We start from the raw sequence: 17060 nt of genomic DNA, 5'->3' as shown, positions 1-17060 counted from the left end.
GACAAATCTGGATGAACTGATTACTTCATCCAGATCAACAGGAATTTATTACATGGGACTGAATGAACTGGTGAATATGATTTATAACTATATGACTTTGGGAAATATACTAGCCTTAAACTTTGTTTTCCAGAAAAACCTTTTCTCTTATGTTATGACCTACAAGTTGATAAAGTATACCCTTGTAAACAAAGATGAAACATTTATCTTTTTTTCTCTACCTAATCCTGCCTCAATTTGGCTTCTCCAGTTGGCTCTCCTGTGGACTTGATGGTTTATTGTAACTGGATTACAACCAGTTATACTAAGCATTGTTTTTGCTTATTCTTTGTTTCCAAATTGTTTATGCTTTGTGTCTTCCTACTGCACTATGACTTTGTCAGTGTTACTGCCTGCATTACTTATATCCTGTTTATTTTATAAGATTGTTGTCTCTTACAGTGTGTAATCAGGCCTCCAACAAAATTGATGATGGCTAAACATACTGAGGAAATAGATCACATTTATGACTTTTATAGAATAATTGTAATAGTATGATTCTAAGTATGGGAAGAAGCAATAAGGGAAAACATTTCTTGGATCATAATAGACTAGAAAGACAGAGGATTCAGAGAATCTTTAATTATCAACAGGTCCTAATCCAGAAATTAGCATCTGGAGTGGCATATCAACAAGAATTTTGACTGACCTGGGATGAGCCTCCCAGTGCTGTGGGACAAAATTTGGTCATGAAATGTCTCCCTAATACTGGTCAAATTCCAGATCAAGAGGAAGATCTGAGAAATTGAATATTTCCATTAGTCTGCCATCTTCTCAGACTCCCATCTTTCTGAATGAAGTCGCTATTCCTTGCCTCAACACCTTGTCTCCCAATTTATTGGCCTGTCGTGCGGTGAGCAGAGCAAGCTTGGACTTGGTAAAAGTATCAGCAAAATTGACTAGCTTTATAATTATCAGATACTTTCATTTTTCATTAATTCTTTCCACACATAGTTATTGAACACCTACTATGTGTTAAGTCTTGGGCTGGACACTGAGGATATGGTGAACCAAAGTAGACATGGGCTGTCTAGGAGCTGAAGTCAAGAGCAGAAGGCAGACATCAATCATATAATCACACTGATGAACACTTAATGTCCAATAGAGCTAAAGTCTCTGAAGAAAAGAACACAGTTGACCCAAAGGTGTCAGTGAGATCTGAAGGATGGGAGGAGTTAACTTAGAGGAGGCAACCACAGAGACAAAAGGAACAGACACTGGAGCCCACGAGGAAGGAGGAGCTGTGACTGGTGAGCTGAGATTGAGGTGGAGAAGAGTCTAAGATGAGGCTGTAGGGGGAAGCACTCAGTTTTGGTAACATAAAAGTCTGAATTCTAAGACCTATGCAAAACCTTTTATGGGCTCTAGGAGGAAGTAACAAGATCATATTTGTATTTTAAAAGATATCTTTCTACAGAAATACTAATAGTGTTTCTGAACAAGAAAGAATCAGTTGGTGAAATAATTGACAAATGCAAGTTGGTTCCCACTGCTACTTTGATTGGCTATTATTAGCCTAAAAGTTGAAGGGTTTTAATTCTTCTAGATTAACTTACTGGGTATAAATCTAGTGCCTATGAGAGACAGAGCTATTTAATGGAGTGCTCTGTGAAGTCTTGTCACATAGAAAACTGGTTTCACAGCCTATTTAGAACAAAACTTTTAAGACTTGGCTTGCCCAGTGCCTTCTTCAAATCATGGCAGTTATCTCCACGTAAACTTAATTGTTGTAATGCCAAAATGAATACCATGGGAAAGCATCCTCGATTTGGGTATGCACATTAAATCAGATTCCTTCTCTGTGCAATTTAATGGGAATTGTTGAGCAGATTAGCGACAATCTCAACAAGCAGAACAGCATGAAAATATTGTGCTGCCAAGCTTTGTTTCCCTGAACCAGTGTTTTGTTAGGTACCTTTTGTTTCTTCTGAAGTCTGATGAATAGAATACCATGCAGAAATGATGAAAGGAAATCTAACACACTCATCCTTGTAAGAAACTAGGTGGAAACCACTATAGAGTCCTAGAATTTTATAGATAGAAGGGTCTCCAGAGTAAGGAATGATACTTGAGTACACTATGTATTAAACATTCAAATTTAGGTTACAAGTATGTGAGAGTTTGCAAAAATGTTTATGCCAATACACATGCTGAACTTATGCTTTAAATCATGAACTGTGTAAAAATCAATCAAATTGTCATGTAAAACAGTGTTGAATAAGAATTACACATCTTTGATGATGAGTTGTGGCAATAATATGTCAAATTATTATAGATTCAGAATTTGTTGCTGCTTCCCCTCTGCTCCATGGTACGTTCATCAAATTTTATTAGTTAATTTTACACAATATTTTAATGTTCATTTACCCATCTTTCTCTGGCCACTTGCCCCCAACGTCAAGAACCATATCCTTTTCAAATTTACTCTTCTACAACCGCCAAAAAGGACTTAATATAAGGTAAACTCCTAATAAATGTTTAAATTATCACATAAAATGTTTTATAAATTCTCATTCAACTCCAATTTAAAATAAATGTGAATTGTTTTATAATGGTTAGCTGTTAATGTTAATTTATTAAATTAACATATACATGAATTTTCTTGTATAGAACAGTAGTTAAGAATGCAAGATTTGGAGTAGATCTATCTGGGTTCAAATCCCAGCTCTGCCACTTACAAGCTCTGTGACTTGGATAAGTTAGTTTAACCCACTTTTCTTCAACTTTTTCATGTGGAAACCTAGCATAATAATTACACCTCCTTTATAGAGGTACCTAAAAGATTAAATTAGTTCATTTATATAAAATGTATGACATGCATATAACTCAATATATGCTTCCACCAACAACACCACCATCATCATCATTACAGAAACACCTTTATTACTACCATCGACATCTTATCAGTACCAAGCATAATAACTAGTATATAAAAGGTTCTCAAATGTCAAATTGATATGAGTTCCTAAAAATACATAATTGCTTCTTTAAACCAAAATGTGCACAGACATCGTATTATTCATTTACATACATGTACATCTCTATAGACAGGAATGTCATTGTCAAGGACTGATTTTTCATACAGTTGTTTTCATTTTATTTAAAGGAAGTGAACAAAAATTTTAAAATTTCAAATTGACTGGTTAGATTAGCAAAAAGTATAATCAGAGACACCACTAGAGGGAGCATTTGTTCAAAGATTGACAACAATAAAGCTGCAATTAATACAGGATTTTTTTTGTCTGCTCGTTGAATCATTCAGCTGCTCAAGGATCTTTCCTAAGAAAGAGAAGAGATAGAATTCCTTGATACTAGTTTTAAGAAATTGAAGAAGTAAAAATATTCTCAGGACTTTAGAGAGAAGCTCATTCTTCCCACTCTCCAAGGATAGTAAAGGCCCATCAGTTCTTTTGTCCCTGCTGAAAATAAAAGTTACCTGTGTCTTTGCTCCTGTACTATATAGGACAGCGGTCCTTCCCATGGCAGCAGCACTTGGTATACAGAAGAAAAATGAAGGAATCACATTGCTGAGGCCATGGGCCAAAAATTCCTACAGTAATGATAATAGGAGAATATATCATTTCCTAATCACAATCAAATTTTAGAGACCACAGGTAAAACTTGTCATGGAATGAGACTTATTCTGTATTCTATTTCTGTTCTCTCCACTGGTCATAATTTAACCATTATTTTAAGAATAGCTAACATTTACTGAGTGCTTACAATGAGCCAGAAACTGTTCTAAGCACTTCATTGTTTAATCCTTATAACAATAACAACCTTATAGGGAAGTACAAGGTATTTATTGTATCTGTTGCCAATTTCTCCGCTTTCAAGTCATTAGAATCAAGGTTTTGTTCCCACCACTCCATCAATGACCTCCACAGTGCTAAATCCAATGGTTAATTCCTATCCTACCTGGCCTAAAATTAGCATTTGACACAGTTGCTCACTTCCTCCTCCTTAAAGGCTCCTTCTAGGACCTCTCACCCTCCTGGTTTTCTCCTACCTCCCTGGCCACAACTTCTCAGTCTCTTTTGTGGTTCCTTCTCATCTAACCAATCACAGATATTGGGCCACTTCCCTCTCTACTACCCAAATACACGTTGACAGCCCCCAAATTTATATCTCCAGCCTAGACCACTCTTCTGAACTTCAGACTGACATAACCAACCTGCCGCTCAGCATTTTCATTTGGATGGTTAACAGGTATCTCAAACTTACCTAATCAGGCTATGCTCTATATATTTCCACCCTGGTTCTCCCACATCCTTCCCTGTCTCAAGCTCCAGTTGCTTGGGTCAAAAGCTTTAGAGGTAGTCTTAACTACCCCTTTTCCCAGATGGTTTCCACATCCAATGCAGAATTTGTCCCTTTCTCATCTCCTTCACTGCTACATCCTGGTCCAAGTCATCAAGTGTCATTTGGATTATTGCAAAAACCTCCTAATGTTTTTCTGCTTCTGCTGTTGCCAGTAAATAATACAGACAAAAATCCCTGCTCTAACAGACTGGAGTTCTAATGAGGGAATGCTGACAATAAACAAGATGAATATGGAAAGTAAAGCAGAGAAGGGAGTGGAAAATTTTGGAATTTAGGATTTTAGCTTACCAAGGAAGGACTCCCTGAGAAGGGAACATTTGAATAAAGGAGGCATGCAGCTACCTGAGGGTACAAAATTCCTGGAAACAAGGACAGCAAGTACAAATGTCCTGAGCTAGAAACATGACTAGTGAACTCAAGGAAAAACAAGGCAGTAAGTGTGGCTACAACTGTAAAAGAAATATGAGATTATAGAGGAAAAGGGATGGTGACAAGGTCAGGTATGGCCTTGTAAGCCTTGGTAATAGGCTTTTAATCTGAGTACTATGGGAAGCCACTGGGAGGTTTTGAGATGAGGAAAGACATGGTCTGCATTATGTACCATTGTATCCCTTGTTCCTAGACCAGTACCTGGTAAATAGTAGTGTTCAATACACATCTGTTGAATGAATAAATCTGCTTTTTTACAGATGACAAAACTGGGGCACAGAAACAATTTCAGAGTGAGATTTAGATATAGGTACTTTGGCATTCTAAACACTATTCCATAGCTATCTCTAGAGACCTGTGCAGAAATGTAGGGCCACAGGGCTTGAGACAAGAAACTAGCAGAGGTAGATTCAGAAACATGCTCAATAAAATCTTCATCCCTTGGTATTCTAAGAATAGACCCTTGCAACCTTTAGTTTTTTTACTAAGAAGAGAAATATTAGTGTTCTTTGTATTTTGAAATCCAAAATTTTAAGTCAGCATGCAATGATAAATACATTTAGATTCTCTCCTAAAACCAAATCATCAAGATGCCCCTCTCTAAAAAACAGAGTGAACTATAACCAATCCAAGAAAGTCATATTTTCACCTTTCTATGAATGACTTAGATATTTTCTTTTGTTTTCTTCTACCCATTTGTGTTATACACTAAGAAAGTTGTATTTTTCATAAGTTCAACATTTTCAGGATCTGGGAGTACACCGTACAGTGATACAATAGCTATGAAGAGGTGTGGAGAGGAGTTGGGGCGTACTCCACCTGGTTGTCATCAACTGAATATTTGAATTTTTTGGCAGATCCTTGAGCAAGAGCCAGTGAGGCCACATAGCCTACAAGTGCGACTCCAAAAGCTTCAGTGATTACTGCAGAGAGGATGTTCATTGGGGGAGCTCTAGGTGGAGGAATTCTGTTGAAAGAAAGACCATATTGAACTTATCAACTTTCATGTTATTTCTGTAACAACTTGAAGTGAATTCAACTATGACAATGACTCTGAAGTATACATAGAATACATGAAATATCCTTGAGAAAACCAAACAATCCTGCCCTTAGAAGCCTTTTGTTTTCAACATTATTTAGCAGAAAAGCAAAATCACAAAGAACACCACAAGGACAGCTCTGTGCATCTAACTGGCATTCACTCCCAGAGAATCAGGTTATAGCACAGAAAATTTGACTCAACAAAAATTTCCTGTATCAGAACAAAAGCAAATCTGGAGCATTCTTTCATTGAATCTTCTTAAACTTTTATTTGGCTGGCATTAGAAACTGTAGTTTCTGCCTTGAATACTGCAGTGCTGTATGCAAACACTAGTTTACTGTGAGCTACGATTCTTGAGCTAATCCTTAAATTTTCCATTGAGTTTATAATCTTAATTATGTTTTTTCACATGATTATTTCACAGTACACTTAACTATTGTTAAAAAAGAGACAACAGGCCCACAATGGAGTCACTTGTGCTAAGCCCCATGTAAGCAAACCAAGAATTAATACCTAATTTAAATGCAGTTTCAGCCTTTCCCAGGAATGTAACCTTAGCCAGTCAATCTAGAATTACCTGGTCAGCACTAGCGACGTAATTGCCCTTCTGTCTCACATAGGAAAGTGACCTTGCCTGAAACAATCCACTCTTTGCTAGAAACTTCCTTTACCTGCCCTTCCCCTTCTGACTATAAAAGCCTTTCATTTTGTACAGCTCTTCAGGGCTCCTTTTGATTTGCTAGATGGGTTGCTGTTCAATTAAGGAATTGTTGAACAATGTCAATAAGACCTCTAAATGTACTCAGTTAAATTTTGTTTTTTGACTCTATGTATCACATGTTAAGAAAAATATCTATAAAGTGTCCAGCTACACTATGTTGCAAAATACAGGGCCACAGTTAGCTGTTTCTCAGTCTTAAATAACTGTTTAAAATATTTCTTCCAACTAATACACAGTCATTGTCTTTTTGAAAACCACTTGAGCCCAGCATCATTGTTTATTTATCCCTGATGATGGTTTGTGACACTTACTTCCCCTCTTTAAAAAAAACACTCTGGGGCAAAAGTAGGAGAAAAAGGTAAAATAATTCATGCTGATTTAATACTGAGTATGTAAATTGAATGCTCAGCACTTTCATATTAGCAGTTTTATTTAATTCTCCCCACAATCTCCAGACCAAGTACCACTAATGCAATGTATAGAGGAGAAAACATTTTGAGAAATGTATCTAAACCACAAAATGAATTCAAGCTCAGCTCCATTTCTTATCAATGCCATATTTTTTCTATGATTCTTTAAGAAGATGGGTCTGGAAATGTTACTCAAAACAAAGAAGAATTAGACTGGATGGAGGAGAGGCATGATTTTTTTTTACCCACCCCCTCAAGTTTATCCCCAAGTCAAATTGATTTGTACAATTACAAGCCCTAAGATATATGATACATAAAAGTGCTACCATTTCAAACTATAAGAACGTTTGTTTCATAAAAAATTGAGCTTGTCTAATTATTAATAATGATAAACTAAGTTAGAGAAAAAAACAATAAACTAAATTTGAAGGTGAAAAGTAGAGAAGCCTTTAGAAAACACAAGTTGATTCCAATAATCACTATTAGCCTATATCTTTTCCATAAAGGCTAAAGACAGGATTTTTTAAATTATCTTTTTAATCTCTGAGAATTTTTCTACTGTCCCTCCATTTTAATGTAGTTAGAAGCCAAACTTTGGGACTGGAAAATAAAAATATAGAAGACTCAGCAACTCTAACTTTGTCCCAAATTTATAAATATTGGTGTATAGTACAGCCCATTAAAAGAGACATCTCCTTTCTCCCCTAAGATGACTTTATTTTCTTTCAGGCTATATTTGGAACAACATTTTGTCTTTTTAGGGTGAACACTTCTTCTTGTTAATCTTCCTCTTAGTGTCCTGAGGAAGGCTTCAAGACAGGTGGGGAACATGTCCTCGTCTCCACTTCCACCCTCTCTTTCACGATTGTACACCACTCATGCCTATAGGTTTGCTCTTTCAGATGATGCTTGTGTATTTTTACTATGTTTTAAGGAAATAAAAATAGTCATAGGAATATGTGAGTGGAATAGTGAAGACTATATCCTAGAGCATGACTCTAATTTGGAAATTCAATGTCTTGCTTTCTTTTTCAAATAATATTCATGTAATTTCCAAACATTTTACCTGAAGCGATGCTGTATAAAATAGTTATCAACTTCCTAAGTAATTGATAAGCAGTCTAAGGAGTTATTTTTTCTTTATTATGAACTGTTTTTTAATATCATTGTAAAATAGAAATTAATTAGAATTTTGTCCCATAGAGAGCCTTTGAAAGAAATGAAATTCTTATCCACCTACCCCCAGTTGCTTCCTCCATCAAAAAACAAATGAAAGAAGAAAGAAAAAAGGAAAGAAAGAAAGAAAGAAGAAAGATAGAAGAAAGAAAGAAAGAAAGAAAGAAAGAAAGAAAGAAAGAAAGAAAGAAAGAAAGAAAGAAAGAAAGAAAGAAAGAAAAAAAATTTTAAAAGATTACATTACCCTTTTGGAATATGACCAACTACTTCTAATCCATATGTGTTTTCCATATTGGTACAATAACAAGTAAATGATGCAGCAATAATCTGTGTGGTTCCATTTGAAAAAAGAAAAAGAAAATTATTCCTGGCTTCTCAAACATCTAAAAACTCTTTTAAAAAGTAAATATTGTTCATGTGCCCTATGATTTTCTCGAGTAATATAGCAGTGGCACAGATTTTTAAAGACTAAGAAGAATTTTAAAAATCAAAAAATCCCTCTGGAATTTGACAGCACTTAATTTGCAGTCTCAAAAAATAAATGGCATTACAATAATACAACTTTTCTTATATCCTTCCCAATTGTATCTGATTCTGAAGGGGAGCAGAACACAGACTATAGGAATGTGTGTGTGCATGCGTGCATGCTTGTGTATGTACAGATACAACAATCCAACCTAAATACTTGTCTCTTGTAATATGAAGGGATGCTTTATAACACAGAACGTTTTCCCTCCATTGCAGCAACCACCTAAGAGTCTAAGATGTTGCATCAATATTCCTAATGTAGGTTAGTAATCAATGATGATTTACAGTCTCCTTGAATAATTTTGAGTTTTGCTATTTCTTGAAGTAAAATATCCTAGTTAGTAATGTGTCAGACTTGATACTTTTGAAATTACCTCCCTGGAGTCTCAGGTGCCTGACCCTCAGTTATATGATATAATGATATATAACAAGTGAAACCAAGTGTTTGCAAATATCCATGATCACCTTTAAAATGTATGTTCAGAATTCTGTTCAGCATTTGTTTTTACCAGCCATGCCACCTTAATGTTTTCCATCCATTTTCACATTTTTTTCATTCTTCTGATAATTTAATAGGTGATGTAAATTTCACATGGTTATCATATCAGTTTGATATAACTATTTATATACTACACTTTTTTGTTTAAAAGAGACACACTAATTACCTATTTAAAGTACAAATTTACCATATACATGGTCAGAAAAAAGATATAACAGAATCACACTAGCAAAATAAGGAATATCTAACAATGCCCGATAATATTATTTTGTTGGGATTTTTCCTGTGTATTTCTGTTCTCTGTGATGATATTTAACTCAATTTATAGAAGTTTTTAAAACATCGAATAGACTTAAAAATCAAAAGAGCCTTGAGGATATTTTTTAAAGGCAGCAAAACTCTACAGGTTATACTTTAAACTTTATAAGATATTGTGCTATAATTGTATTTTCTACAGAATATAGTAGTAGTTAAAAGTTCAGGCTATTAGGCTGGAATCAGAAGTATTAATGTATTCAAAAATTTCTAAGCCAATTAATACGTTTTAATTGCTAATAATTTTCATGAAATATTTATATCAAGTCAGAAAATATTGTGAGCTGTAAAAGAAAATACACAATAGCCACAAGATGCTGGATCCTTATTGAAAATGGAAGAATACATGGTGTTTAATACACATAGGCAATATTAAAATTAAGTAAACTAAGTCACTAACTTGGTCTTTCAGGGTTCTAATCTGGTCATCCTCCAACTGTAGCTCTCCCCATAAAATGGGAGTTTTGTGGGGGCAAAAGGAGGTACCCAACTCAAACCTGGACTCCTCTTTCTGGACCACACCCTGAATCGTCAGGAATCTATAATTTCCTGCCTAAATGGTTCCAAGTCTACTTCCAGAATACCTTCCTCAGGTCTATACTTCCAGTGTAGCTCAAGGAAAGGCCAAGGGACAGTTGTGGGGCAAGGGTATCCACAATTATACTTATGAATCCCACTGTAGATGGGATAGACCTGAAGTAGGAAGAGAAGAGGCAGGCCAAGGGACTGGCTTTCCCCTTGCTGCCACATTCTGGCAGAACCCAAAGGATTAGGAGAATTCTCTATTTTAACCTGACTTTCAAGGTAATCACTAAGGTTTTTTAGTCAAGAGAGGAAAATAGAACCTATTTTATTTAACATTTTGATCTACAACTCTTAAGTATTTGGGCCTGTATTATTATTTTTGCCTTAGGTCTTACACATATTAGGGACAACACTGTATAAGGAGTACCTTTTATTTTTTGTAAGGATAATTCTTACAATTTTTGTATTGAATGAACAACTGTCTTATTCAGTGTTTTATTCAGTATTGAATAAAAGAGTTCAAGATTCTTCTTCCCCATGGTTATTTTCAATTTCTGGTTTCATGAAACATATAATCAAGCTTCCCAGGATATAATAAGTATTTCTTAATACCTATAGGACTTTGGAATAAAATATGTTTCACAGTTGTCTCCATGAAAACTACTAATAATCATAGTACCCTCCACTTGTCTGGCTTATTTGAAATACACACACATATACAAGCACACACACATTATATAGATTACATATGTTATATGTATCTCTACAAATTATACAAGGCCTAATTATGGAGAGAAGCCATCCACCTTAGTTATGCAGAAAAAAAGTCATATCCCTCAGAGACAGTTGCCAATGTGCTAGCCTTATACATTTACATAAACCTGTACCATTTCAACAGTATGAAGGGGTATTTCAATAGGTGAAATTATTTAGACACCACTTATCATATACATGTATATAATCCAAAGACCATTAAAAAACTAAAGCCAATTAATAATAAGTAAGTTAGTAGACTGTGGTTGGCTTAACATTTCATTTTCAATGTAATGCTTTGTTTAGTTAAGAGTTCCAATTAGAGGCACTTAATATTTCAAAATGTATTTTTTAATGCCATAAGCCTTAGGAGCAAAGTACGATTTGTTGCTTTGCCAAGTACAACAACAACAAAAAAATCTTACAGAATCAGCCCTGGCTAGTGAAAATCATGAGTATCCTTTAATAAAGCAAAATTGGGTCAATAAAAACTGTGTCAATAAATTTATCAATCATTAATGGACATTTGTCAGTTGATAATATTTCTATGCATCATACCATACAAATAAAATATCAATAGGATGTGGTATCACTTTTTGTTTCTTTAGAAGAATCATGCCAGAGATCTTTTGGGTCTCATACTTAGAAATGTCTCCTTATTTAAAATCTTAAGTTACATGTTTTCTTATTTACCTAAAAAAATACAAGCATCTGTGAAAATTGAAAACACGTCTGCCTCCTTTTTAAAATTATTGGCTCAACATATTTCCTGTCTTTACATTAATGTATAGCCACGCAAATTAGCCCTGCTTTAATGAAAGACAGGATTAGCTGTGGCTTACTTTAGACAATAATGTGAGCCTCTGCAGGTTACCCACAGCAACTGCAAGCATTGCAGGGCAGAATGCTAAATGTTGATTCATACTTACCAAGACTAAGTCAATAGGAAGAACAATTTTAATTTTCCTTTTAAACCGTTCATTCAGCTCTTTAACAAGAACAAGCACCACGATGCTCAGCAAGGATAAGAGCAGTGCTTCCAGTTGCACAGACTTGATGTTTTCAAAGACATATGCATAGATCTACAGTAATGAGGAAAAATACAAACAAAATTCAGGATCACCCACAATATATCAAAACTAAAATCTGGCCCCCAAATGAACTCAGTGATGTTTTGCAAAAAATAGCTGAAGGGGTGGGAAGTGGAAAGGTGGGGCATAGAAGGGTAGTCAGTGCTGATATAGAGCAAGCTATAATTCATTTGCATGTAGAAAATTGCTTTGCCCTTGATTCTTCCACCAAACTCAGCGTTTGTTCCTTCCTACATAAGGACACTACTACACTTCCAGCTCCTCCCCAGACACTTATGGGCGGAGATGCTAAAACTCAGCTACATGCAGATTCATCATTAAGAGCAAGTGAGGGGACTATAGGATCCCTTGAACCCCACCACTCTTCTTCAAACCCCAGAATCAAAATACACACATACTTTAAATATCAATGGATATATCTGGAAGCTAATAGCTCTGTGTAAGGAGATATTTGTGTTAATCTGTATCTTCCAAATTTTCTCTTACAAAGATATATGACGTATAATTTTAAAGATTTCACATAGGCCTTAAATGCTTATCTTCAAAATGTCTCAACTCCTCCTTTTCTTCGAATATGTTAAATCTGATTTTTATAAACTCATTTCTATTCATCCACAGCTGATTTATTAAGTCTAGTTTCAAGTGATAGAAACTAGTTTTTATTTTAGCATACAGACAATTCTTACAGTAGCCCAACTTGGTGGTGTTCTTTGCCCTCTCTTTTTGGTATCTCAAACATAATTTGACCACAACTAAAAATATTGGATTAAAATACTATATAGACAACATATCAAAAGAATTTATATAGACTATGTTCCTAAGCGTCTCCTAAAATTCTGCTCAGTAGGTTTCCTCATTGAACCCATCTGATCCAGGGGTCAGGAACATACCTGGAGTAAATGAGGTACATCAGGTTATCTAACATGGATTCTATATATTGAATATTATCATTAACACTGTAACTCTTTCAAACTAACAAAGAAAATATACTCAGTTAACATGGAGCCTTGTTGGGTGAAAGGGATTGGGGTAATGTAGAATCCAGAATCTCCTTTGTCCACACAGTTAGAAAAAATTGCTTGTGTAATCAAATACATTAAGGAATAATTGGGGGTCAGATAGCTTTACTTGTTACCCTTTTCACAGCATTCTAGTATTCCACACTACTTGGAAAGAAAATCAGGTACTACAATATTATGGTTATCTGAGATGCAGACAATAATTTTCCTCTCTGCCTAAGCTGTGGATAATAACTCTTCACAGAACTCCTATAGCAAGTGAAGAAGCAGGTTCCATTTCTCATAGTTACCCCTTACTCAAAGCCCAGGACAAAAATCCAAAATGCTACTAAAAGAAATATATTCTATAGTGGATGGAGTCAGAGGGATGTCAAGAAAATTTGGTCCAAATACACAGCTTTCTGATGATTTATTATGATCCAAAGATAAAATTGAGACTATCATTCAGATGATTTGCCAAGAATAAAACAAACATCCAAACATTTTAAAATATTTAGAGGCTTATTCCTTCTGTTTTATCCATGGTATTAAAAGTATGCCATGACAGTGCCTGTATAAGAAATCAGAGAAATGTGAAAAACTCGCAAGCCATACCAAATTTGCTGTAATGTGCATTTCTAGAACATGTGTTTGCAGTAATAAAAATAGCCACTCCAGAATGAAAGGAATGAGAAACTCTCCCCCAGGGTTTTTATTGTCTGTCTGAACTAAACTACAATTTGTAGAGCAAATTACATCGCACAAGATGCTCCAGAAGAAGATGGGGGTGGGCAGAGGCTTGTTACAACCAGCACGAAGAACACAATAGAAAAATAGGCTGATGAGGAGTTATACTAATGACTATCATGTGGACCCACATGGAGAAATCACAGCTAAAGATGGCTTGTAGGAGATGGGTGGCATTTGGAGATAGAAATAGGGACAGGGACAGGCATGTGCAAACACACACACATGCACACATTTACACATGCTCATTTAATATAGGTTTAGGCCTCCTAAAGATACATTGACATTTCTCATTTCTAATATAAATCGAGTCATTTGGATATGTTATCACACACTACACTTCAGTAGATAAAAATTCCTATTGAAGATCATCATTCATTTCCCAGACCTCAGAGAAGCAATGATAGTTTATATGTGTATACATAAATAAGTAAACTATTTCATCAGAACTGACCAATCTGTTTTATAAAATAGGAGTTTAGTTCAGTTTGAGACTATAATATTAGTAATTCTTTAAACTGGTCATTTAATATAACTTGACATAAATTGAAAAGTATCAATATATATAAACAAATGCATTTTGAGATATTTCAAAGAATGAAAATAGACTATCCAACATATACATATATTATTTTTTATAATTTTCTTTAGAGAGGAGACTTTTCTGAAGTACTTAATGTACATTTACACACACAAACACATTCATACACACCATTACTTATATAATATGTTTTTATCTGACTTGGACATTCTTAATACATTTTTCATTTCACTGATGGATTCTCAACTCCTAGAATAGTGTCTGGCAGATAGCAGGCACTCAATAAATACTGTTGAAAGAATAAAAGATTTGGTCTAACATAGTAATAGTAAACAATAAATCTGTAAATAGGAATAGATGTTACTTTGAATAAGCAGAATGATGGAAGAACTCACATTCCTCTTTTCTCACTATCAATACTTAGCTATATCATATGAAGGGGGTTTGTAGTTATTTATTTATTCACTCAACATATATTTTTGATGTTCATTCTGTCTATATTTTTTAATTTTTATTTTATATTAGAGTATAGTTGATTAACAATGTTGTTAGTTTCAGATGTACAGCAAACTGATTCAGTTATACATATGCACGTATCTATTCTTTTTAATATTCATTTCCCATTTAGGTTATTACAGAATATTAAGCAGCATTCCCTATGCTATATGGTAGGTCCCTGTTGGTTATAAATTTTAAATATAACAGTGTGTATAAGTCAATCCCAACCTCCCAATCTATGCCTCCCCCTCTACCTTCCCAACTGATAACCATAAGTTCATTCTCTAATCTGTATGTTTCTGTTTTGTAAATAAGTTCATTTGAATCATTTTTTTAAGATTCCACATGTAAGTGGTATCATATGATACTTATGTTTCTCTATGAGACTTACTTCACTTAGTATGATAATCTCCAGGTACATCCATGTTGAGGCAAATGGCAATATTTTATTCTTTTTAATGGCTGAGTCATATTCCATTGTATATGTGTACCACATCTTCTTTATCTTTTCATCTATATATGGACACTTAGGTGGCTTGCATGTCTTGGCTATAGTAAACAACACTGCAATGAATATTGGGGCACATGTATCTTTGCGAACTATGGTTTTCTCTGGATACATGCCCAGGAGTGGGATTGCTGGCTTATATGGTAACTGTATTTTTAGTTTTTTTAGTTTTTTTTTAACATCTTTATTGGAGTATAATTGCTTTACAATGGTGTGTTAGTTTCTGCTTTATAACAAAGTGAATCAGTTATACATATACATATGTTCCCATAACTCTTCCCTCCTGCATCTCCCTCCCTCCCACCCTCCCTATCCCACTCCTCTAGGTGATCACAAAGCACCGAGCTGATCTCCCTGTGCCATACGGCTGCTTCTCACTAGCTATCTATTTTACATTTGGTAGTGCATATATATCCATGCCACTCTCTCACTTTGTCACAGCTTACCCTTCCCCCTCCCCATATCCTCAAGTCCATTCTCTAGTAGGTCTGTGTCTTTATTCCCGTCTTACCCCTAGGTTCTTTATGACCTTTTCTTCCCCCTTATATTCCATATATATGTATTAGCATACAGTATTTGTTTTTCTCTTTCTGACTTACTTCACTCTGTATGGCAGACTCTAGGTCCATCCACCTCACTACAAATAACTCAATTTCATTTCTTTTTATGGATGAGTAATATTCCATTGTATATATGTGCCACATCTTCTTTATCCATTCATCCGATGATGGACACTTAGGTTGCTTCCATCTCCTAGCTATTGTAATGGAGCTGAAATGAACACTTTGGTACATGACTCTTTTTTTTTTTTTTTTTTTTTTTGCTATACGCGGGCCTTTCACTGTTGTGACCTCTCCTGTTGCGGGGCATAGGTTCCGGACCCGCAGGCTCAGCAGCCATGGCTCACGGGCCTAGCCGCTCTGCAGCATGTGAGATCTTCCTGGATCGGGGCATGAACCCATGTCCCCTGCATCGGCAGGCGGACTCTCAACCACTGCGCCACCAGGGAAGCCCTGGTACATGACTCTTTTTAAATTATGGTTTTCTCAGGGTATATGCCCAGTAGTGGGATTGCTGGGTCGTATGGTAGTTCTATTTGTAGTTTTTTAAGGACCCTCCATACTGTTCTCCATAGTGGCTGTATCAATTTACACTCCCACCAACAGTGTGGGAGGGTACTTTTTTTCCCACACCCTCTCCAGCATTTATTGTTTCTAGATTTTTTGATGGTGACAATTCTGACTGGTGAGAAGGGATACCACATTGTAATTTTGATTTGCATTTCTCTAATAATTAGTGATGTTGAGCAAGTTTTCATGTGCTTTTTAGCCATCTGTATATGTTCTTTGGAGAAATGTCTGCTTAGATCTGCCCATTTTTTGATTGGGCTTTTTGTTTTTTTGATATTGAGCTGCATGAGCTCTTTGTATATTTTGGGGATTAATCCCTTGTCGGTCTCATTGTTTGCAAACATTTTCTCCCATCTGTAGGTTGTCTTTTCATTTTTTTAATGGTTTCCTTTGCTGTGCAAAAGTTTTTGAGTTTAATTAGATCCCATTTGTTTATTTTTGTTTTTATTTCCATTACTCTAGGAGACAGATCCAAAAAGATATTGCAGCAATTTATCTCAAAGTATGTTCTGCCTATGTTTTCCTCTAAGAGTTTTATAATATACTGTCTTACATTTAGGTCTTTAATCCATTTTGGATATTTTTATGTATGCTGTTAAAGAATATTCTAATTGCATTTTTTTACATGCAGCTGTCCAGTTTTCCAAACACTACTTATTGAAAAGACTGTGTTTCCTCCATTGTAGGGTCTTGCCTCATTTGTTGTAGATTAATTGACCATAGGTGCATTCGTATATCTCTGGGCTTTCTATCCTGTTCCATTGATCTATATTTCTGTTTTTGTGCC

The 17060-nt window shown here is 35.2% G+C and overlaps 1 protein-coding gene across 1 annotated transcript in view; it reads right to left on the bottom strand.

Annotated features, from left to right (window-relative positions):
- The window catches only part of SLC26A7 (solute carrier family 26 member 7), a gene marked incomplete at both ends in the record, with an annotated part of 196800 nt that overhangs the window by 66099 nt on the left and 113641 nt on the right, over window positions 1-17060 (bottom strand). Inside the window, 4 exons of the mRNA XM_079722341.1 lie at window positions 3476-3589; window positions 5611-5758; window positions 8385-8467; window positions 11690-11842. Of these exons, the coding sequence (XP_079578467.1) occupies window positions 3476-3589; window positions 5611-5758; window positions 8385-8467; window positions 11690-11842 (498 nt within the window). The remainder of the gene's footprint in view (window positions 1-3475; window positions 3590-5610; window positions 5759-8384; window positions 8468-11689; window positions 11843-17060) is intronic.

This window comes from Hyperoodon ampullatus, assembly GCF_949752795.1.
Source record: "Hyperoodon ampullatus genome assembly, chromosome: 17".
Classification (NCBI taxonomy): domain Eukaryota; kingdom Metazoa; phylum Chordata; class Mammalia; order Artiodactyla; family Ziphiidae; genus Hyperoodon; species Hyperoodon ampullatus.
The sequence above is the reverse complement of the archived record's forward strand: the minus strand, read 5'-3'. Positions and strand labels throughout refer to the sequence as shown.